The 26,631-nt window shown below is 30.6% G+C and overlaps 1 protein-coding gene across 1 annotated transcript; it reads right to left on the bottom strand.

Moving 5' to 3' along the window:
- Positions 1 to 66: 66 nt before the first annotated feature.
- On the bottom strand, positions 67 to 2,259 carry LOC136774824 (uncharacterized). The gene is made up of 6 exons (XM_066729309.1): positions 2,176 to 2,259; positions 1,719 to 1,980; positions 1,289 to 1,641; positions 676 to 1,103; positions 436 to 609; positions 67 to 309 (listed from the first exon to the last, which is right to left on the bottom strand). Exons 1-5 carry the CDS (start codon positions 2,213 to 2,215, stop codon positions 439 to 441), a joined length of 1,254 nt encoding a protein of 417 aa, XP_066585406.1. The 5' UTR covers positions 2,216 to 2,259; the 3' UTR covers positions 67 to 309; positions 436 to 438.
- Positions 2,260 to 26,631: the final 24,372 nt, after the last annotated feature.

Genomic DNA, 26,631 nt, shown 5'->3' with positions numbered 1-26,631 from the left:
TTTTAGGCGTTAGTATTAAAATGTTTTTAAATGCATTTGTGTATTAATAAAGAATAGTTTCTTTAATTTCTTATTACTTTATTTGCGAGAAAATAACATGGTGAGTAATGATTTATGTTACATATAATTCATACTAAAAGTAATTAGCATTGAAATATCTTTATGTAATACTTTTATATATTAAGCTCCATTCTGTTTAATAAAATAAGGATTATATAAAATATAACCTTTAGATCATTTTGATGCTATTTTCATCTGTTTCCAGTAGATGCACTGATGCATTATTAGTTGTTCCTTTAATACTGAACCCTGTAAAAAAACATATTTTAGTAAATTAAAGTTTTTGTATTTACATTATAAGAAAAAATGTTCAGGCATAGTTCCACACAATCTGTCAAAACGCTAATACGCATTACAATTTGTTTGTAATTTTACCATTTAACTATCTGCATAAATTCCTCTTTGTACAAACTCGTGCTGCCACTCAACTTGACCTTCCGGCGATTTGAAAAAATTTAATAAAACTGCTCTTTGCTGTTCACCTGCCATTACGTTGCTTTGTACCGATGTGCTCAAATTTTCATCAGGAATTGACATCCAAGGTGCGTTCTAAAACAAGTACAGAGTATTGATATTTAGAAAGTGCCTAAAATTGATTTTCATGCTTGTATATACCTCATTAGGAAAATAATTTAGTTCACTATTGTAATACGATTTTGATCCAATTTTTTGCTCTTCCTTTAAAATATAGTTATGCAAACAAACAGATGCACTAACTATTAAATCTGCTGTGTCTGGCAGTATAGTTATAGCTGTATGAAAAATTCTCCATTTGTTGGAAAAAATGCCGAAAGCACTTTCCACAGTTCGGCGCGCTCTCGAAATTCTATAATTAAAGATTTTTTCATCATAGGACAAATTTCGCTTTGAATAAGGTTTTACAATTCTTTGTGACAATTTAAAAGCATCATCCGCCACAAAATAATGAGAAGTCTTTAAATTACTATTAGGAAGATGTACTTGGCCTTTCGGCAAATGCAAATCTTCATTATTTAAGTTGATTCCTATATTGGAATCATGGAATATTCCAGCATCATTCATACCTGTAAATTAAGAACATTCAAATACACATATATATTTTTTTCAACATTTTAAATGCATAATGTAAAATTGTCCAATTCAGCTAACATCACTTAACACTTTCTGTTAATTCTTATACCACACTATAGCTGAAAAGGCCTGTTGAATCAAATAGCATATCACACTTTCAATTAGAATTACTGCTTACCACCAAATGCACCAATATCAACTAAAGAAAACCTATATAAGTGATCAGCAATAGCCATTAACACAATACTGAAATATTTTTTATAATTATAATATAAACTTCCAGAATTTGGAGGAGCACGTAGGCGAATGTGCTTCCCATCAATTGCCCCAACACAATTTGGTAGGTTCCATTTGTTCCAGAATCCAATGCCACATGATTTCCAGTGTTCTTTATTCGGTTCAGGGAGATACTTATTTTGTAAGGCACTTATTATTGCTGCACAAACTTCTTTAATAATCTTCCTTACTGTAGACTCCCCAACCCTAAAAGCTAAAGCTATACTGTTTGGTAAGTCTCCAGTAGCAAGATATCTAGTGAAATTTATATTATTTAATTAGTAAAAAATGTTATAACATTCATTGAATAAAATATTAAAATAAATACACACCGTATAGCAATGAGTAGTTTCAATTCTGCATTTAGAGCTCGCCAATGACTTTTTTCCAAATATGGTTTAGTTAGTTCCAACAAATTATGGAAATGATTTAAACTCATTCTTGTGTACCGATAAAATTGAGCTGGATCTTTTTTTAGTTCCATAAATAAATTATGGTAATCACCTTGCTTTTGACGATTACGATTGATAGGACTAACCAACCATCTTCTATTCAACCAGCGTTTTTGCCTCCTTTTCCTTAAATAAAGAGCACCTAACGATAGCCAATAATTAATTAAAATTAAAATATCATCGTTATTATCATCACAAAAATCCATATTTCTGTTTTATTATAAAATATAATTTTATTGGCGACGTGTGGACTGTGCATATAGCGTGGATTCTTGGACAAAACCTTTCCAATCATTTCAGTCCACTTACGTTTCCGTTTTCATGTGCCTTCACTTACGTTTACGTTTAAGTCCAATACGTCGATTCCGTCGATGCATGTGCCATCACCCTTTCCTATCTCGGACGCAAGGTTGCCAAGTCCGCCATCTTGAATAGTACTACGCTCTATAGTAAGTGAATTTTGATATAAGGAATCAGCGTTGCCAAGTCCGCCATTTTGAATTACACTACGCTGCATAGTAAGTGGCGAGAACAAAATATACTACTCTACGTGGTATAGCAAGTGTCTAGACTACAAACTGTAGTTTCAACTGGAAGTATACCTAAGATGCGTTCGAGAATGAATGAGTAAATATGATTGGTCAATTTGGAAGGACGTTGACCAATCATGAAAAGTCACTTGCAAATTAAAAGATTTCGATTACCGTACCTGCAAAACTGATGATTTGTGCCGAAAATCGTACGCCAATTAACTGAGTACACATAAAATCATATTATTAATTACTTAGGATGAAGAGTAATGTCTTTTATGGAAGTTTTAATCGAGAAAAATTTATCTTTGTTAAGACTTTGATAAGCTGAAATTCCATTTTAACAGGATCGGTCTTTGGCGTCTTGGCTAGCTTCGTTGGCTGTATTAGCTGCTATTTTCGTCATTAATATGATGATGCATATAACAGAAACTCAATAAAATAATAATATGATGTATAGTTTTTCAAAGTTTAGGAAGTAACATAAGCTCTCATTTAAAAATTATTCAACCGATTTTAATTAAATTTTCAACAGTGCTTCATAATATTAATAATTTTTGTATGAAATCTAGCTATTTGTTTTTATATATTTATAAATAAAATATTATTTTTATGCAATGAAAATGAGATGAAGAAAAACATTGTAAGAATAAACATTATTTATTTAAAAGCATATAACTTTTTTACAAATTTAAAGAATTTTCAAATATCGAAGATTCAAATAAAAACTATAGATTAAGTTACAAATTTATATATTCTTTTTAAATTTAAGATAATAATTGAAATATCAGTAAATTACGCAATTTTGAGAAACGGGCGTTACATCAGCATAAAGAATTCTGAATCTTCATCGGAAACACCTTCATTTTCATTATCTGTATTTGATGTATTAAAATTGTACATGCTTTGATTGCAATGATCTATCATATCTGCGGATGGTTCAAATAATTTACAAGTACCACTATTCTTAACACATTCCCACGCAGTCAAATTATTTTTTAATGTAGTTGTCTTCATTTTGTTCCTGTTTTTCGTTTTCGTTAAATTAACTTTACTAAAAAGTCGTTCGCACTCAGCGTTTGAATGAGGTAAGCAAAGCAAGTTTAAAACAAATTGAGATAAATTCGTGTACTTTTGTAGGTCCATAATATCATCATAATTTAATAATTTAACCGAAAAAACATCTATTAACTTTTCATTTGTAATGTCGAGTGGTAGCTGTGCGAAAGGTAGTAGACGCCATTCATCATCTACTGATTGCCTGGTGAAACAGGAAGAATCTAAATTACGAGGAAACATTTCAAAAATAGAAGTTAATGTTGGTACCGTTACATGAAATTGGGGATCAATAGATTTGTGAGGAATAAAACATTCCAAATCTCTCAAACGTAAATCATTAAAATCAAAACGTTTTTATAACTCTTTGCTTGCTTCTTTCAAAAAATTAAACGTATTCAAACGAAAATTCTGTACATGTTCCGCTTGTTGTATTATCTCGGGTTTCTGCAATTCGGTATTTACCTTTAAACCTAAATAAATTTCATTTATTGGTAGAAAATGAAGCTCGTTATCAGGATCTATGTCCTTCACATTCGTGCTGAGAACATAGCTATTGTCCATATAACAAATTAGAATATCTTTAAATAATGCTGCTGCTTGATTGTAAATTAATGGAATAATAACTTTTTCAGACTGAAATAGTCAATTAAATTTTGTAAATTTTGGTAATACCCATTTTAAGAACAAATAATAACATTTCACGAATGGATGAGTAAATTATCTCTGCTGCTGGTAAATGCTGTTCTTCCCACAACTGTGTGAAATACATTTGAAGAGGCTCCCATTGCTCTAAAATTCGATCTACAACTGCTTTTAATGAAAGCCATCGCGTTTGAGTACTATATAACATTTTATGCACTTCAGCATCCAACAAAATGTGAAATTCCTTAAATTGGTGTTGCCGCTTACTACTAAGTTTAAAAAAATTATAAATATTGCGCCCTAAATCTTCGCATTCACGTGGTAATGTTTTACAAGCATAATTCGCACATAAATGTGCAGTATGACATATGCACTTCAAAATAGTAATATTAGGACAATCATTTCTAAATCTAGACGCTACTGAATTATGTGAACCCATCATACTATTGCATCCGTCTCAACCAAATCCGGTTATATTTTCTAAAGGAATGTTGCAAACAGTGAATGAATTAATAATATTGTTATATAAATTTTCTGCTGTTTCATTGCTATCTTCATCTCTATAAATTTCAATTAAATCCCATAAGGCGCAACGAATACGTTGTATTTCTGCATCGAAAAATCTAACAATAATGCAAATTACTTTAACATTGGAGACGTCTGTACTTTCGTCTGTCATTATACTGAATTTGCGTTTTTGTAAAGTAATACATAATTTATTATTATACGAAGATGCTATTACACCTGTCATCGCGGTTAATTTTGTTCTTCCCAAACGTAACATTTTGCAAACATCTACATCCTGAAAACAATGTTTTAATAGAGGTAATAGATGATCTACTATACGATACACTATGTTATGTTCTGCAAAGAATCCTGTCAACATTAATTCAATTCTTGTTACTTTTTTTTTTGAATTTCTAAAGCAGTTTCCACGGTGTCCAAACTATTTGTGCTACTTGTACGCCTCATCAAATCCAAATGTTTCTTACTTCGAGCGTGTTTTCGTAATGTATGATAGTGCGCTGAAATGGAAGATTCGCACATAGAGCATAATGCTTTCTTGTTGGAAGCGTGAGGCTGAAGCCAATCTTTCAAAGCAGGATCCGTTTCCCAAATCTTTCAATACGATTGACCCCTGCTTTCAGACAGGGCATTTACTGAAAATTCTTGCTCAGCTTCCATTATCAAAATACTTTAAAGAAATATCAACGAAATTGTTACAAATTTAAAAATTAAAGAATGTTAGTAGAAGCGACGAAAAGAGATTTTATGTAACAAACTTACCCCTATTTTTCTGATATATGCTTCAAATGTATTTCACAGATGTTATTGATAATCCACTAATCGAACACTTATTTAATTCGAACAAAGGACGGTTTTACGATACTTTGCTTTACCGCTACAGCTCGTTTTAATCTGGGGATTAAACCATAAACCGTATTTCTTTGGATTACAAAGAGATTTTTATTATTGATGATTTGTATATTCGAGATACCGTCTGTGTCACTAAGCGTAATTGGAATGAAGATGGTAGTTGAATGATGTAGTTTAATTTAAAGCTTATATTTTGCTTTATTTATCACTTTTACTATTTTTAAAAATGTTTTCACACAATTACACTAAACTTCACCAAAGAAATCAGTAAATGAAGAAATTAATTTAAAATAATTATCGATTTTCGCTGATACGCTTAGAGCAAAAACTTAAAAAACAAGATCAAAGACGAAACAGACAAAAAGACATTGCCTAAGGGCTAACGAGGGCTTTTAATGAATTATCCCTCCTTGAGAAGAAAATGAAGGGGTCCATCGTCCACCCTGTGGACCAATCAGATCTTCAGTTTAGCGAATGTTGTTCCTTTGCTGAGGAAATTTTTGGTACACCGAGTAGGGAAGGCTAAGGATATTTTTTCTGGACGGGAAGTAATTCTTTTACGTCACAGGAAGATTTTTCCCAAAAACAAAGTTGGCGATAGCAGGATGTTTGCATCGCAGGATGGGTTTTCGTAGATAGTCATAAAAAAAGAGAAACTCCCGGGTGGCTTATTTGCACCGCAGATGGATTTCCCCGTATGTAAAAAATGATGTCTGAAAAGGGTAAATTGTATAGACAGTTCTTGGTTTATTGCTCTATAAGCGATAATGCAGGTAGAGAAGGTAAAGGGATGCTCTCTTTGCACCCAGGATAGGAATGTTTACTCCAATGTATATTCTATTTAAAATCTATGTTTTAATATAGATATATCAATAAGTTAAGTTCAATGTCTGCCTGATATTCAAATATCATTGCTTTATTTTTTATTTCGTCTAACTCATATATGGTGATACTGGAGAGTGAGGCAGCATGTAACATTCCACACTTTTCGTTATTCCTGTATATATAGATACTTTATTTAAAGAAGTATGACTATTATTAAGGTGGAAGAGTAATTTACAAATTGTTTGTTAACAATTTTTTATTATAAAAAGATTCTTTAACATGTGAAGAATATATTCCGAAAGTTTCAAGTGAAAAAAAATAATTTAAGAATCTTTACAAATCTATCGAAGCTATACTCTCAAAACGCGTATATGAGATGAAATAAGAAAACGAGTTCGCAGTTTTGTCTTATGCCTTTTTTGGCCTAATAAGCTTTATACATAATTTGCTAATTGAATATTATTTAATACATATATGTACATGTACGCAAACAGATTAAACTTTGATAAGGATGAAATTCATAAAAGTGTTAGTAAACAGAACTTTTAAGTCCAAAAACTTTAAACGCGTTTTTCTCAAAACGTTTAATTTTTCGCGTCGTGAAATGCAAATAAAAAATTATTTGTCTAATTTACTGGAAATTTTGCAAATACATTTTTTAACTTATTGGCCTCAGCAATAAGCAAAGTATACCTCAAACTTCATTAAAAAAACCATTATAAATAAATTTTTTCTCCTTTTGTTTATAAAAAAAAAACGACATTTCTGTTCAAAACAACCTTAAATTTTAATTTTTAGACTTTTTTTTGTTAAATTTCACTATATTGTTATGGGTTTACACTGCGATAAGCAAATTCAATCACATTGGTACAACTAAATTTATTCTGTCCTCGTAGAGTTATTTTACAATGTTGAATAGTATAAAATAAATTGATAGGAAACAGGTAGTGACCTCTCCCTTGACCTTTTTATCTAGGTCCTTCTCGAGGTCCTTGAGCTGTGCGCTGAGGGTATTATATGTTCGTTGAGTTTACTTAGTATAGTGTGGAATCGAGGTATCTTGTTGGTGTCCGCTGCATTTATGCTGTTTTTGGGATCAATTGTATTAAGAGAAAATTTATGGCTTGGAATATAATTCCTTCACTTGCTTATTTTATAGGTTTGTACTGTTTCCAACATAAAATCAGTAGCTGTTAACAAACAATTATTATGTAAATAAATCGTTCCGGAGCCCACTAATTCTATGCTGAACTTAGGTTTGTTTTTACAAATTACTTATAGAATTTCTTTATGCGGAGTTGTAAATATCCATAACGATGGATTATTCATTGGCATCAGCATTGGGTGAATCAGCAACGTTTAACTTTAATATTAATTAACATGCACTTTACGGCGAATTAATAAATATTTTACTCTTCTTGTAATAAAAATTCTTTAAAAAACAACGTTTTACAGGAGTATCACCCCTTAATAATAATTTACAGGAAAAAGAACTCAGTTGACATTTACATAAATTTATAATCTCCACAACGATCATTTTCACATAAATAAAGACATTTATAATTTCAATAAAATTCATATAAACAAGAAAAACAACTATTTATTATACAAGAGTAATAAATTTTCATACTTTTTAAAATTCTTAAAAATTATAAAAAGGATAAACTTTTTACAACATTATTATAAGGGATCATTCATCCTCGGGATAAAATAAAAGAATAAAATTATTTATTCAATAATGACCAACACGATATTTAAAAATTTATTTAATTTTCAATTTACTAGGTAATTATATATGCATATAAATGCATTATCAGAACAATTTTCGCTTCAATATTCTTTACAAAGTTCAATAATAACAAACAATTCTAGATAAACTGTCAAAATACACGAGGAAGATAGAAGTATTATGAAGTATTGTTCGTAAGACTATTACTACACTATAGAAAACTAATATACTAACAGAAATTATAGTGTCGTACTACACATTTTATAGCGTAGTATCCGAAATACTGCACATCCTATAGCGTAGTATCTCAAATGCTACATATCTTATAGCGTAGTATCCCAAAGGGTACACATCTTATAGCGTAGTGTCCGAAAGGACACTACGCTATAGGATATGGACACTACGTAGTGTAATTACACTACACTTGGCAACACTGTAAGGAATGCAGACTGCACAAAGTATACTGCCAGCGGAAATACGTCAGTAGCCATCTTAAATGCAGAACGTAATATATCAAAAATTATATATATTATATTTACAGCCTGTCACCGTGAACGGCGTGAACGAAGACAAATGTTTATTATACAGAAAAATAAAGTGTAATAAAGAAATAAGGAGTAGTGACAGCTTTGATCTATCTGACAGCTGATGTACTTATGGTATAAGTGAATAAATAAAATAAAAATGCTTTTCCTAAATTGATTTTTAATTTTGATAAAATGGTCAAATGTAGCCATTAATTAATTAGATTTGGTAATAAATACAAAAAATGCGTTTTATTATAACAAATGAGTTAAGGTAAAATAAACTCAATGTTTTTATATTAATTTGTTAACAAATGCATTTTTTATTTATTATTGAGTCCAATAAGTTAACGGTTATTAAAAAAAAAAATTCTTTGTAATGAAACAAAAATGAAAAAATTTTAATCTTCACTAAGACTCGAACACGAGCCCACCGCATGATAAACGGCAACCTTACCGCCTGCGCTACAGCGCTCACTTGATGTACCAAGAGCAAAACAGCCTTTTTAAAGACTGACTACAATTCTTTTATTAATTCGTCATAAATGATCAAGAATTAGCTGTAATAATAAATACATTTATCTACATAGCATTATTGTACTAAATTTATTGTTTTTAATTTGAAGCATACATTTTGCATGAAGATATGATAATTTAAGGGTAACCATTCAGTACTCTAGAGGGTGTATCTCTAACGGCGGCATATAGGAGAAATCGTGTTATTTGACTATAGCTCTCGAAGCCGATACAATGTTGATCGCTGATTGGTTCGATCCTTGTAGTGCCAACGTAAAATCAGGTATTGCCAACACAGCTGAAGATTTATCCGCCATTATCGGTGTTTTGACAGTTTACATGCGCTTCGTAAACAATATAAAGATGAAAATGACAGGATAATCAAAATTTAAGACTGCAGGTTTGCAATGAAAAGTGCAAATTGTATTAAATGCAAAAGGAAAAGAATGGGGAAAGTATTAGAATTGAAATGATTTTTCAATCACTGTACTTTCTGCATTAACCCATTAACGTCCAAAATGTCAAAATTTCTTGCACGTTTTCAAAGTGATTTTTTCCTATGTAATTGGCGTTGAAAAAATTCTTGAACCACATATTCTGATGTAAAATTGCATGCTCTTTCAGAATCCGTTGCCAGAATCATGATAAAACTCACAGGAAAAGAGATATGCTCGATTGAAACATAAAAAACACCTAAATTTTCGAAAAAAAAAATTTTTAGGATTTTTTTTCGAAGTGTTACGGTGAAGATATCACCTTGCGACCGTGATCAAAGGTGATCATGGGAGGTGAAGTTTAACAGGGAATTTTTTTGTTGACCTTGAACCATCGCTTCTTTTCAAAATGGCGGAAAAAACGATTTTTTTTTTCAATCTTCATCAACTTTTTTCTCGAAATCTATGGTCTTTAGAAAAAAATTCATAAAAACAAAAATGCCTTAGAATCGCTTGAGAAACATTCTCAATTTTTTTTCAGAATTTTTTGAGACAATTTTTGATTTTCCGGGAAACTTGTGAAATGGAATTTTCAAAAATGTCTCCAAAAATTCTGAAAAAATTTTAGGATGTTTCTCGAGTGCTTCTAAGACATTTTTGTTCTTATGAATTTTTTTCTAAAGTCCATAGATTTCGAGAAAAAAATTGATAAAGTTGAAAAAATAAATTCGTTTTTTCCGCCATTTTGTAAAGAAGCGATGGTTCAAGGTCAACAAAAAAATTCCCTGTTAAACTTCAACTCCCATGATCACCTTTGATCACGGTCGCAAGGTGATATCTTCACCGTAACACTTCGAAAAAAAATCCTAAAAATTTTTTTTTTCGAAAATTTAGGTGTTTTTTATGTTTCAATCGAGCATATCTCTTTTCCTGTGAGATTTATCATGATTCTGGCAACGGATTCTGAAAGAGCGTGCAATTTTACATCAGAATATGTGGTTCAAGAATTTTTTCAACGCCAATTACATAGGAAAAAATCACTTTGAAAACGTGCAAGAAATTTTGACATTTTGGACGTTAATGGGTTAATCATGACTCAAATGACAAAACCTTTTATTTCAAAGCTACGTAAATAAGTTTGGTTAGTGAAAGAGATAGAAATACACCATAACAACATTGAAACAACATGGTAAGCCTCTTTTTAAATATAAATTATTTTTTACTAGCTTCAAATTACTTTTCTTAATTTTAATTAATTAAAAAATAATATCTTTTTTTAGGGAATATTACATGGCATCATCTTATAGTACAAAAACTTTTCTACAATGAGAAAGGTAAAGAGCGAAGAGTTTGGAGCTGTATTAGCAAAGCCGTAGGAATAAACTGTAAATTACAGCGCAGCAGAGGTAAGCATTATTAATACATTCACTACTATCAAAATTGGATTATCTATTAAAACTTTAGCTAATCTAAATATTCAGAAGAATACAAAATTTACTGTTTATGTACAATTTTTGTTTAAGCTGTAATTTCTCCAATATTTGCAGGTATTTACATTGGTCAAAGGGTTACTTTCAAAGGTGGTTCTTATGGTACTAGCAGTTGATTGTCATTGCAATCTCCTGATACTAATCGAACAGAGAATCTATGACTGAGGATAAGTTTGATCAATATTTGTTTAACGATAAGGATATATGAGATTATTAATGGATTTCTTTTCAGATAGGCAGGGCTACGTAACATACATAGAGCTATTATACATCCCAGCTGCGTTTATGGAACCAGTACATGAAGGCAGCTTCAACATAACTAAAATTCATCCATTTCTGTAACAATAAAAGGGAGTAAGCTGATGGAAAAAATCGTTTACCAGACAAAACAGAGACAGAATCACATACGTTTTGTAAATATGAGGTAAAAGCATAAAAATTCATCATGTAATGCATCTGCTTAATTGTTTAATAGAACAAATGAATATTTTCAGTAGTGACAAGTCTGCGAGAAGATATCATGAAGATTAAACACACATCATTAACTGATTGTGGCTAATTAAATCTGCAAGAACCCTGCTATGATTTCCCACACACACACAGACACACAATGCTATTTATAAACCATTAGTCCACTAGCACACCTTATCCTATATTTTTGATTGACCTAATCTGATAAATGTTTATTAGTCATGATTTTTTGTATATCATCCAATTATGTTAAATATTTTAAATGCAATGTTAACACTGTTAAGTTTATTTGTATTTAATATCTAGGGAAGGGAAACTGTGAATTCGATTATTTCTTTATAAAAGAACAGTTAACACAGATTATATTAAAAAAATATATTATCAGAAAAATTTATTAAGTTATACGCACGTTAATCAATATTTCTGCTTATAATGTTTTTATAATAAAACTTGCTTTATTCAACAAATATATTTAATTTTTTAACACATGCTTATAAACTTTATGTAAAACACTAATAATAAGTAAAAATATTTATTGGGTTATTATAAGTATTGTTCGAATAGTCCTCCAGCTACTGCCAAACAATATTCCAATCTTTGTTTGAAGCACTGCAGTGTATCCAACAGCTGTGTGGGAGTTATGCTTTGGCATGCGTTCATTACTTTATTTCTTAAATCATCGAGAGTCTCCACTTCCATCCCATCATAAATTATATCTTTTAGATACCCCCATATGCTAAAATCTAGCGGTGCTAGATCAGGTGATCTTGGTGGCCATTCTATTGGGCCATACTTTCCGATCCATCTGCCGGTATATTTAACATTTAAATAATTTGTAACTATTCTGGCGGTATGGGCTGGTGCTCCGTCTTGTTGGAAAAATATTTCATGCTGTAAATAGAGAAAAATTGTAACAAATATGTTTTTATAGATTATTTTGACGATAGATTTTATTTGCACATTTTATAAGCAAACGTACATTGTCTGCAACTATTTGGACTCTTGGATCGACCTCGTTCCTCAACATTTCCAAATATTTTTCGGCGTTTAAATTCCCATCGATGAAAATTGGGCCTATCACATTACTTCCTAGTATTCCCAGCCAAACATTTAATTTTTGTTGATACTGGGTATGCGATTGAATTATCCCATATGGATTTTCCCGTGACCATAATCGTGCGTTTTGTCTATTCGGTGAATGGACCAAAACAAACGTTGATTCATCCGAAAATAATATTCGTTTCAACATATTAGGATCGCTGTCCAGTTTTTCAATTAGAATTCTGCAGAAGTCCAATCTTTTGACGTAGTCAAGGTCCGAAATCTTATGGCAATTTTTAATTTTATATGCAAAAAATTTTGCTTCTTTCAAAGTACGGTGTACCGAAGGTTTTGATACTCCAACTTGTCTGGCGATATTCATCAGCGATGAACTTGGATTACTTTCCGCTGTACTAATGATTTGCTCTTTAATTGCAGGCAACAGTGCTCTTCGTGGTCTTTTTTGCTCTTTATTGTGCTCAGAAATCAAGCATCCAGTCTCTTCAAATTTTTTAATAAGACGGAAAATGCTGCTGGAGGAAGGTATTGAGCGATTCTGAAACTCTACAGCTAATAATTCTACTACTTTTTGAATTGAGTTGCCACTGTAGTACCATTTAATAATCTGCACCTTCTCTGTTACATCCATCATTTTAGCTCTGCAAAATTTTCACTATGAAAAAACTGAAGAAAAGCATAATTACTTCGATACGAGGAACATCATACTCACGTTTGAATTTAAAAAATCTTATTAATTTAATAAATCTTAGAATCGTAAACGTTCACCGCTATCAACACAAGACATTTAGCACGAACAGTAGTTTTGTGCTAGCTTTTGTTTTTTGTAATCGTAGTAGAAGTTGGCCACCTCAATGTTACTAAAAACAAAAGCTAGCACAAAACTACTGTTCGTGCTAAATGTCTTGTGTTGATAGCGGTGAACGTTTACGATTCTAAGATTTATTAAATTAATAAGATTTTTTAAATTCAAACGTGAGTATGATGTTCCTCGTATCGAAGTAATTATGCTTTTCTTCAGTTTTTTCATAGTGAAAATTTTGCAGAGCTAAAATGATGGATGTAACAGAGAAGGTGCAGATTATTAAATGGTACTACAGTGGCAACTCAATTCAAAAAGTAGTAGAATTATTAGCTGTAGAGTTTCAGAATCGCTCAATACCTTCCTCCAGCAGCATTTTCCGTCTTATTAAAAAATTTGAAGAGACTGGATGCTTGATTTCTGAGCACAATAAAGAGCAAAAAAGACCACGAAGAGCACTGTTGCCTGCAATTAAAGAGCAAATCATTAGTACAGCGGAAAGTAATCCAAGTTCATCGCTGATGAATATCGCCAGACAAGTTGGAGTATCAAAACCTTCGGTACACCGTACTTTGAAAGAAGCAAAATTTTTTGCATATAAAATTAAAAATTGCCATAAGATTTCGGACCTTGACTACGTCAAAAGATTGGACTTCTGCAGAATTCTAATTGAAAAACTGGACAGCGATCCTAATATGTTGAAACGAATATTATTTTCGGATGATTCAACGTTTGTTTTGGTCCATTCACCGAATAGACAAAACGCACGATTATGGTCACGGGAAAATCCATATGGGATAATTCAATCGCATACCCAGTATCAACAAAAATTAAATGTTTGGCTGGGAATACTAGGAAGTAATGTGATAGGCCCAATTTTCATCGATGGGAATTTAAACGCCGAAAAATATTTGGAAATGTTGAGGAACGAGGTCGATCCAAGAGTCCAAATAGTTGCAGACAATGTACGTTTGCTTATAAAATGTGCAAATAAAATCTATCGTCAAAATAATCTATAAAAACATATTTGTTACAATTTTTCTCTATTTACAGCATGAAATATTTTTCCAACAAGACGGAGCACCAGCCCATACCGCCAGAATAGTTACAAATTATTTAAATGTTAAATATACCGGCAGATGGATCGGAAAGTATGGCCCAATAGAATGGCCACCAAGATCACCTGATCTAGCACCGCTAGATTTTAGCATATGGGGGTATCTAAAAGATATAATTTATGATGGGATGGAAGTGGAGACTCTCGATGATTTAAGAAATAAAGTAATGAACGCATGCCAAAGCATAACTCCCACACAGCTGTTGGATACACTGCAGTGCTTCAAACAAAGATTGGAATATTGTTTGGCAGTAGCTGGAGGACTATTCGAACAATACTTATAATAACCCAATAAATATTTTTACTTATTATTAGTGTTTTACATAAAGTTTATAAGCATGTGTTAAAAAATTAAATATATTTGTTGAATAAAGCAAGTTTTATTATAAAAACATTATAAGCAGAAATATTGATTAACGTGCGTATAACTTAATAAATTTTTCTGATAATATATTTTTTTAATATAATCTGTGTTAACTGTTCTTTTATAAAGAAATAATCGAATTCACAGTTTCCCTTCCCTAGATATTAAATACAAATAAACTTAACAGTGTTAACATTGCATTTAAAATATTTAACATAATTGGATGATATACAAAAAATCATGACTAATAAACATTTATCAGATTAGGTCAATCAAAAATATAGGATAAGGTGTGCTAGTGGACTAATGGTTTATAAATAGCATTGTGTGTCTGTGTGTGTGTGGGAAATCATAGCAGGGTTCTTGCAGATTTAATTAGCCACAATCAGTTAATGATGTGTGTTTAATCTTCATGATATCTTCTCGCAGACTTGTCACTACTGAAAATATTCATTTGTTCTATTAAACAATTAAGCAGATGCATTACATGATGAATTTTTATGCTTTTACCTCATATTTACAAAACGTATGTGATTCTGTCTCTGTTTTGTCTGGTAAACGATTTTTTCCATCAGCTTACTCCCTTTTATTGTTACAGAAATGGATGAATTTTAGTTATGTTGAAGCTGCCTTCATGTACTGGTTCCATAAACGCAGCTGGGATGTATAATAGCTCTATGTATGTTACGTAGCCCTGCCTATCTGAAAAGAAATCCATTAATAATCTCATATATCCTTATCGTTAAACAAATATTGATCAAACTTATCCTCAGTCATAGATTCTCTGTTCGATTAGTATCAGGAGATTGCAATGACAATCAACTGCTAGTACCATAAGAACCACCTTTGAAAGTAACCCTTTGACCAATGTAAATACCTGCAAATATTGGAGAAATTACAGCTTAAACAAAAATTGTACATAAACAGTAAATTTTGTATTCTTCTGAATATTTAGATTAGCTAAAGTTTTAATAGATAATCCAATTTTGATAGTAGTGAATGTATTAATAATGCTTACCTCTGCTGCGCTGTAATTTACAGTTTATTCCTACGGCTTTGCTAATACAGCTCCAAACTCTTCGCTCTTTACCTTTCTCATTGTAGAAAAGTTTTTGTACTATAAGATGATGCCATGTAATATTCCCTAAAAAAAGATATTATTTTTTAATTAATTAAAATTAAGAAAAGTAATTTGAAGCTAGTAAAAAATAATTTATATTTAAAAAGAGGCTTACCATGTTGTTTCAATGTTGTTATGGTGTATTTCTATCTCTTTCACTAACCAAACTTATTTACGTAGCTTTGAAATAAAAGGTTTTGTCATTTGAGTCATGATTAATGCAGAAAGTACAGTGATTGAAAAATCATTTCAATTCTAATACTTTCCCCATTCTTTTCCTTTTGCATTTAATACAATTTGCACTTTTCATTGCAAACCTGCAGTCTTAAATTTTGATTATCCTGTCATTTTCATCTTTATATTGTTTACGAAGCGCATGTAAACTGTCAAAACACCGATAATGGCGGATAAATCTTCAGCTGTGTTGGCAATACCTGATTTTACGTTGGCACTACAAGGATCGAACCAATCAGCGATCAACATTGTATCGGCTTCGAGAGCTATAGTCAAATAACACGATTTCTCCTATAATCCGCCGTTAGAGATACACCCTGTATATACAAAACTATTCATATGCTCAACTATCATAAATTAATTAAGTAATATTATAATATTTGTTATATGTAGTCGAATAACTATGATAAACGAGCATATGAATATAGTTTTGTATTTAGAGTATTGCATGAACCCCCTTAAAGTATCGTATCTTCATGTAAAATGTATGCTTCAAATTAAAAACATAATAAATTTAGTGCAAAAATGCTGTGGAGATAAATGTATTTATTATTGCAGCTAATTCTTGATCGTTTATGACGAGTTAGTGAAAGAATTGTAGTCAGTCTTTAAAAGGCTGTTTTGCTCTTGGTACATCAAGTGAGCGCTGTAGCGCAGGCGGTAAGGTTGTCGTTTGTCATGCGGTGGGCTCGTGTTCGAGTCTTGGTGAAGTTTAAAATTTTTTCATTTTTTTTTTCATTACAAGCAATTTTTTTTTTAATAACCATTAATTTATTGGACTCAATAATAAATAAAAAATTGCATTTGTTAACAGATTAATATAAAAACATTGAGTTTATTTTACCTCAACTCATTTGTAATAATAAAACGCATTTTCTGTATTTATTACCAAATCTAATTAATTAATGGCTACCTTTGACCATTTTATCAATATTACAAATCAATTTAGGAAAAGCATTTTTATTTGCTTTGAGTTTTTAGGTAAACGCAGGACCACCTCACACGGATGACACGTAAAAATGTCACGGTTAGCGGTAGTCGCTCTTCTTCTAAAGCCAATGTTGCCTGAAGTCCAAATCACACCTATGCTCTCCAGGCATAGTTGTGTTTGTACCGCTTCCCTTTAAATTTTCTATACTGCTGCTTGCTAGCGCTTATCTTCATTTTTGTTGCTAAAAGCTTGATTCTGGCATCACTGCCGTGTGGAACTATTAGTTTGCTAATAAAAGCAGAGGCTTAATTTGAAGAGTTTGCAACATATAGTAATTAATATAGATACAATTGTAAAAAGAAAACAAAAATTTTATTTTACATATATTAACTTTAAATAAAATCCCACAAAGTACTATAAAATATCTAACATGTTATATTATATATCTAATCTGTCAGCTTCTTTATTTTAATATTCATCTCAATTTTCACAGTTTGATCCTCAGCGATGACACAGAAACAACATTATGGTGAATCTATTCCTTTTGTTTTAATGTTCAATCCACATAGCTCCATTCTCAGCATTGACATAGTAAACACTTTACAATAATTTAATCTGAAACAAAATCCCAAAAAGTACTATATAAAATCTTACATTTGAAATTACAAATGTAATCTGTCAGCTTCTTTATTTGTATCGTATTTACTCAATGTGTTTACTTGTTTATTTTAATATTCATCTCAATTAACACAGTTTGATCCTCAGCGATGACACAGTAACCATAATATGGTGAATCTATTCCTTTCATTTTAATGTTCAATCCACATAGCTCCATCCTCAGTAGTGACATAGTAAACACATTACTATAATTTAATCTGAAATAAAATCCCAGAAAGTACTATATCTTACATTTTATATTATATATCTAATTTGTCAGCTTCTTTATTTATTATTGTATTTACCCAGTTTTTTCACTCGTTTATTTTATTATCCGTCTCAATTAACATAGTTTGAATCTCAATGATGACACAATAACCACATTATGTTTAGTCTATTCCTTTATTTTAATTTTGAAAATCCGCTTAGCTCCATCCTCAGCACAGTGACATAGTAAACACATTACTATAATTTAATCTGAAATAAAATCCCACAAAGTACCACAAAATATTTATATCTTACATTTTATATTATAAAATTTATTGTTATACTTATCTAAAATGTTCAGTCCTTTATATTCTTTTAAAAATTATTTTTATGTACATTTTACAAATTTCGTCACTTTATTTATTCACTTATACCATCAGTATATCAGCTGTCAGTAAGATTAAAACCGTCACTTTATTTCTTTATATTACTTTATAACTTGTGGTATGTATATACTAACATTTGTCTTGGCTCACGGACCATGCATTATGTATTTTGAAATTAGTAATTAGAAATATCTATATTACGGTCCCTCTACAGTCTCTACCCTCTGACGTATTTCCGCCGACCAGTAGTATCAGCAGCGACTATAGCGTAGTACCCAAAATAGTACTACGCTATAGGATATCCCACAAAAAACAAGCTTCGCTTATAAAAAATGGACGGCAAGTACATAAGTCGTATCTAGCATGAATAATATATAATAATATAAAATATTTTAATTAAAAAAAATAGTGAAATCCAAATGTTAGGCAAGTATAAATTTTTACCATGGCGAAAATTGAAATTTGAAAAAAAGTAAATAGCAATACAAAAATTACTTGCCGGGCCCGTTGTATGCAGTCGTATTAAATAGCCACATTTATAACTTACGAGAAGCAACGCTTATATAGCAAGATAACGACTTACACATGGATATTACGGGCCCGGCAAGTAATTTTTGTATTGCTATTTACTTTTTTCCAAATTTCAATTTTCGCCATGGTATAAATTTATACTTGCCTAACATTTGGATTTCACTATTTTTTTTAATTAAAATATTTTATATTATTATATATTATTCATGCTAGATACGACTTATGTACTTGCCGTCCATTTTTTACAAGCGAAGCTTGTTTTTTGTGGGATCTTATAACGTTTTATAAGAATATAGGAATTAAAACTAAAAAATTGTTTTAACTAATTCAATCTTACAAAACATTTTCCAATGTTGTGATCGTTCCATAATGTAACGCTTCAATTCGAGATATTAATTTATTAATCTAATAAGTAAAATACAAAATACTACAATGATGAGTTCTTATCATAATTACACTTTTAGATGCATTTAACATAGGATTCAATGACTGTTTGAATTATATTTTCAACATCTTATAACCAAAATCACCTTAAAGCCTCTCGCTTTCAAAAATTTATTTCTAAATTTACCTTTAAATCCACCTTTTTCTTAGTTGTTGCTCTCACTATCACCTTTGCATTATGGCTCTTTCCCTGATAAACTAGTGACATTTATATATTCTTTTCATTAATATAAACTGTAAAATATGTACCAGTTAATGTAATGGAAACCCTATGATTTTTAGGTATACTGCTTTCAGTTTCCTGAAGTTACACATCGTATGCTCTATTACATGTGAAATATTGAAATCCTGAATTACTTTTATATTTACACATCTACATGATTTTATTATAATTTTCATCAACTATGTGATTTCTAATTCCAAAGTTGTATGCCCAAAATCACCTGCAAGTTTTTCCCTCTCAAGGATTTTCTTATGAATTGACTCATTTTTCCACCTTTTTCTTAGCTGTCACTCTCAATATCAACTTTGCATTATGGCACTTTCTCCATCACATTAATGCCATTTATATTTTCCTTTCATTAATATACACTAGGAAATACACCAACTCCTGCAATGGATGCCTCTCTTCTTTAGATATATAGTTTTCAGCTTCCTAAATTTATTCACCGTATGCCCCATCACATGTTAAATATTGCAATCATGAATTCTTTTCATATTTACAGATCTACATGATTTTGTTATAATTTTCATCAAGTATGTGATTTTTAATTCCAAAATTGTATACCCAAAATCATCTACAAGCCCTTCACTTTTAAGGATTTGGTTAGAAATTCATCTCTTTTTCTTAACTGTTACTCCCAATATCAACTATGAATCAGGGCTCTTTTTCAAGCAAAATAGTGCCATTTGTATTTTCTTTTCATCAATATAAACTCGAAAATACACAAATTAATGCAATGGAAGCCTCTATTTTAGATATACTGCTTTCATTTTCCCAAATTTATTCACTGTATGTTCTATCTTTATAACATTTCCTGTGCCAGAGTCCTCAGATGTTCGTTTCGCTAATTTCTATACACTGTTGAAACTGGTCGGACTTCTGGTGCTACAAAATGGAGTAGAAACCATTAATTTTCGGACTGACTTTCAATTGAGAATAAACATTGCATTTTTTCATCCATACCAATGACCAGTATACTGCCTTTGGCCTAGAATACTAGCATAGGTAACAGAGGAAAACAATTAATAGTTATTAACTCAATTTTTCAGAATTTCATCCAATGAGTCTCATCCTTAAATTATGGCTGAGCAATTGATGACGTTTTTCTGAATATTGGCTTATTCTTACTTTGCCAATCTTTCCATGCTTTCATCTTTGCCTGTTTCAAGTACCAGAATACAGGAGTGAAAAGCCCAGTTGTTGATTCAACTCCAATAGTCAGTATGTGAGCGAACCTTCTTCCTTGGATTTTTAACTCTATTGCACCAAATGTATTATGTCAAAGCACAAGTATTACCATTTGCTATAAGACACTTCCACAGTGACTGTAAAATACTAAATGATAACACTATGAGTAAGCCTGAAATCAAATTCACCATTTAACAATCTTAATCTTCAAAGAAAATAAATATTTGAAGCAACATGAAGCATCTCAGTTACTTACCAGTATTTGATTTTGCCCCATCTCCATTTTCTTTATTGCTTGTTGACCTAACTTCTGTAATATTTGGTTGTCTTCGCATCTTTTATAAACATCTACTATCATATAATTTGTTCAAATCCAAATACTCGTTAACTTGTATTTTACGTAAATGAAGATTCTTTGGAATGTTTCATATCTTTAAAATAAGCATTGCCATAATTTAATCTGAAATATTTGTTCGTATATATATGATATAACCTATCGGATAGTTACAATCAATATCAGTTTAAAGAAAACAAAAAGCAAAACATGCATTTGATTAATGATTTCAATACCTGAAAGTTTAGCATATGATTACCTTAACAATTTCTTTCAATTAATATCCTCCTGATAATGATCGATGCACATTAATGTTGAAAGTATACTTCTCATAGGCACAGAGTTGTAAATATTAATCTTATTTAATCCAGTCAGCTCTATCCTCATCAATGAATATGAAAATGTTCTGTCTTAATTTAATCTGAAAAAGAAATACCACAAAGTACCACAAAGTATACTACATCCTGTATTATAAAATATATTGTTATACTTATCTAATTCGCGAATCCTTCAGTCACTGTTAATTGAATTATTTGTGATTGTAGAAATTAACAGATGCAATATCGCAACACGATGAATAACCTCACTGCATTAAATAAAAATAACCTCACATTACAATTTACACAGTTCAATATAGTCGCCGAATTGACAGTTCACAACTATATAGTTTGATCGTTGAGTATATTATGTTGGAAGCGTTGTAAAATGACGTCATTTTTCTTAGCGACCAACTTCAGCCCGAGACATACATTCTGGCTGGAGAAGAAGAAGATTATGAAGGAAAATTTTATTTTTGATATATATATAGCTAACAGAGTATGAGATCTCTGGACTGCGTGAACCGATTTTGATGTTCTTAGGCGCAAATGAAAGCTTTTTCAAAACCATTTTAAAAAAAGGTTTACTTAAATAATGGCAATGGATTATTCACGGAGAAAAATCGGTTTGAAAATTGGGACGCCTCAACTAGCTGTATAAGAGAGTAGTGTCTCGACGGCAGTATAGGCATGACTTTTTCTATTTTTATGTACTTGCCGTCGAGACACTACCGTGTCTCTTGATATTTTCGATATATATATAGCTAACAGAGTATGAGATCTCTGGACTGCGTTAACCGATTTTGATGTTCTTAGGCGCAAATGAAAGCTTTTTCAAAACCATTTTAAAAAAAGCTTTACTTAAATAATGGCAATGGATTATTCACGGAGAAAAATCGGTTTGAAAATTGGGACGCCTCAACTAGCTGTATAAGAGAGTAGTGCCTCGACGGCGGTATAGGCATGACTTTTTCTACTTTTATGTACTTGCCGTCGAGACACTACCGTGTCTCTTGATGTCGCTTTTGGGTACTACGGTAGTACCGAAAGTACTACACTTGGCAACCTTGCTTCCCAGTGACGCTATTATCGATTTTAACATAGCAAAAACTTTATGTAACGAAGATCACATATTCCTTTATATTTCTACGTGGTCGCGACAATTAAATTGTTAAAGTTGTTTTGTAGTAATCAATTTAAAGTAAATGTTACAAAAGGATCATTTTACCCTCATCCGTGGGGTAAAATGATCCTATGCCGAATAATTTAAAATAATGAATTTATATTTATAGATACGATAGACAAATACTATAATACTTTCTATAAAAAAGTAGAAAAGCATATTTTAGTGCTAACATTCTGAATTTTATGAAAAGATAACGTGTTATTCAAGTATAATCGCTTAAAGCGCAAAAAGCGTGAAAAAAGTACACTGGATCCAATCTTCTCAATAAGCCTCGTTTTTAAACTGTTTGTTGTATGAAAAATACATTTGTTGTCATCATCGTTACTATTTTTGGAGCACCGGCTGCTTCTTACAAATGAATCCACTATGGCTCAAATTTATAAACGAAACTTAAGCTTAGCAAGGCTTTAGCTAAGATTAATTGTCTCACTTTAACCTTCAAAACAGTGCTAAGCTCGATCTTCGTCTTAAGAAATTGCTAAGCTGAGATTCGAGCTTAGTTTGGTTTGTAAATTCGAGCTTATGGGATCGTTTTGCCCAAAATGCGCTGCGCATCTTTCATCGAATCTTAAATTTTACCAAAGCCGATTTTAAATTAATTTTAAAAGGAAATAAAAGTTCATACTTATTATGATTTACCCAATTTTGCGATTTGAAAAGTATCCCCACATTTATTTCCTATATAATTCAAAAATCGCTTATCTTACAGAAAAATGATGAAAAACATAAATGTCGCTAACAATTTTTTACGTATTAAAAATAGACATTACAGTATTATATTATTGTGTATTTAGAAGTTTATATTTTAATATTGATTAATGTTTAAACGAATAGTATAAATAGTTTCCATAAAACCCTCAGGGATCATTTTACCCCGAGTGATCATTTTGCCCCACTCTCCCCTAAATATTTCGAAAGCTAACGGAAAAGCATAATACCAATTCGAAATATAAAATAAATATTTCAGGTACAATATAGCGTCAGGAAGTACTTACCATCCTCGTGTCAATATACAGGGTGTATCAGCAATGATGCTTTTAATTTTAACTACATATTCTTGAGCATAAACTAAGTCGTAAAGTCCTATACTAGTCCAGTCAAATTAGGAAATTGCATTGCAAAAAATATTTCAATGGAATTTTTTTTTTTATTCAAAAGGTTATCCCTCAGACAATCGGAATCCGCAAAGTTCGAACTCCTAGGGGTTGTGCTACGGCCGCCATCTTGAAAAAGGGGTAAATTTATAAAAATGAGGATATCTTGGTCAATATTAGACGCAGAACATCAATTTTTCTTTCGTTTTATAGAGAAAAACAAGCACTACAAGTTATATTTGAAGTATTTCTTTATAACTTTTTTGTAAAAAAAGTTATTAAAGAAAAACTGATAAAAATTTTAGGGTATATTTTTTTTTTCCCTCCATTATTTCTCCCCCTGTTGTTTCGAATAAAAAAAAGGTCAAATAAATGTTGTAGAGCATTAAATTCTCTACAAATTTCATATGTTAAAACTTTACGAAGCTTTAAAAATGTAGAAAATAGACATCAATATAATTGACCATATCAATCTTATCCTATTAAAAATGAAACATACTTTTATGTTCTATTCTAATTATAAAATGATTTACCTTTTACTATATTTGAACAACATTAATAAACGCTTTTCCCGCACCACCAAAGAGGTAGTTCCATGTGCATTTTTTAACGTGGTGTCCCCAGTAGGTATAATCCACGAATAAATAATAATCTTAATTTTTATAAATATAAAGTACTATTTTTTTTGCCCTTTTCTCGCATGGGCCTTCTTTAGTATAGCATTCATCATATTAGTATAATTCGATGATGTGTTAAATGAGTAATATTCTGTAAAATTCAAATTGCTGGTGTGTTATTATATTCGATCTGTGGATAATAAAATGGGGGGGAGGGGGGCAACATACAGAAATCGAACTGTAAACCTAATTGAAACGTTCTTATTATATTTAACTATTTTCTTTGCTCACATATTTTTGTAGAGTTTCAATTTCTCACTTATTGTAAAACTTTATATATACGCAAAGAGATAATTATTAATAACAAAATAATGAAAATTATTATATAATGTAGAAACTCTATTCAGTAATTCTTCATTAGTAGTTTCTTCTACATTATTTGAAATACCATATTTATGTATATCAAGAGATCTAGTACATTTTATAAGAAGTTTAATTTTAAATTAAATTGTATCTCCATTACTTGCAAAATAATGAATAAATTTTTTTTTCTTTAAATAATAAAGCTCACTTACAAAAATATGTGAATAATATATGCAGTGTAAATGTATTTAAGTAATATATATATTATTTCCATAAAATTATGAAATTTAGTATAATTTTCAATAATGCTATTATATATGCTATATACATGTTTCTAGTAAGCCAAACTTAGATAGATGTTTTATTTCGTGATAGTTTTCAATTTTTAAACAAGCGTTAAACCGATATACAATTTAATTGTTCTTAATCGTTAGACTTTCCGTTTAAATTTCAAGTTTCAAAGTGTCAACATGTTTATTGCTGTAAGAACATTCATGTATTCATTGTGTTTCGTTTCTTACTTAATAATACCGTTAAGGCACTAATTGCTGATCAGTACCCAATTTCTGATCAGTCTGGCAAATAAATCATTTTATTAAATTTACAGTGCAGCAATTTAAATATATTTATACATATTAAGATCAGATCGTAAAGAAAAAATAAAAGTACAATCTAAAAGCTGCAATTGAGAGTTTTTAATTGAAAAAAATTCAGTAATTGATAAACGTAACCTGAAAAGATTAATTATGCAAACAAATTTAATAATGATTGAAATAGTTTCATTTGAATAAGTTTTCTAATATTTCAATTAAAATATCGACTATATATCCATAATTAGAATGTAGTTCCTGAACTGATAATAAATTTATTTCGTGGATGAAATAGGTGATCAGAAATTAGTCCCTTGTAATTCACGATAAATTCATTTAATTATAAATTTAATTATTTTTATTTTATAATAGTTTTAATTGTTATGTATACCTTCAATATTTACCTTTTACTGAAAAAAAAAAACATTTTATAATTTCTCTTCTTATATCTACTGTAATATTGAGTGCAATGTGAAAATTTGTGTTAACTGATCAGAATCTAGTGCCCTGATGGTATATTAAATTTAAACTAAATACTTAAAGATCTCGTAATACATAATACATATAACAGTTTTATTCTTACTTAACCTAAATTATAATAGATTTTTTAAAACATAAATTTCCTTTGTATTATTTTTACATTGATGATAGTCAATTGTAATAATTATTTATTAAAATTGAAGAAAGATTGTTATATGTATTTTTTTTATTTCAAACAGATTAACGGGACGCATATACTCAAAAATTGAACACACAAAAACACGAATTTTGCGAAAGAGAAAGAACAAAATGTTTTGCTTCATATGTGAGAAAATACTTGTTGAAGGAGAAAACGTTAATGTTAAAGAAAGGGGTGTACGTAGATTACATGCTTTCGCCTTAAAAAGAGGCGATGATGATCATGCGAAAATGTTGGAAAATGCTCAGAATGTAGATATTCATATGTCATGTTGGAAATCTTACACAAATGAAAAAATGGCAATAGCTGCTGTTCGTCGTCGTAATATTTCATCGCAAAACGCATCCTCGTCCTCGAAGCAACAATTAGAAATTCAAAATCAGCCGCTATTTGATTTTGAACATCGTTGCTTCTTTTGCGCGGAAATTATAAACGAAATATTTTTAGAAAACCAAAAAAAATTAAATGTAGATAGAAGAAAGGAGATTTGTACATTGCGAGATAATTCAACACTAGATAGAATTTTGAAACAATTAACTGATCGGGATGATGAATTATCTCGTAGCATTATTAATAGAATAATTACAATTTCTGATTGTGTAACAACAAAAGCAAAGTATCATCTTCATTGTTACCGACAAATAAGCTTGCCTCCCCTAACAAATAAAAGGAAAGGGAGACCTGCATGTAAAAGTATCGATAGTGTCATGGAAAATATTTACTCTTTTTTAAATGATAATTCTGATGAATGTC

This window comes from Prorops nasuta, unplaced genomic scaffold (assembly GCF_024137725.1).
Source record: "Prorops nasuta isolate Cenicafe-Biocafe unplaced genomic scaffold, Cenicafe_Pnas_1.2 PNAS00007, whole genome shotgun sequence".
NCBI lineage: Eukaryota > Metazoa > Arthropoda > Insecta > Hymenoptera > Bethylidae > Prorops > Prorops nasuta.
Note: the sequence above shows the minus strand (reverse complement) of the source record. Positions and strands in the feature narration are given on the sequence as shown.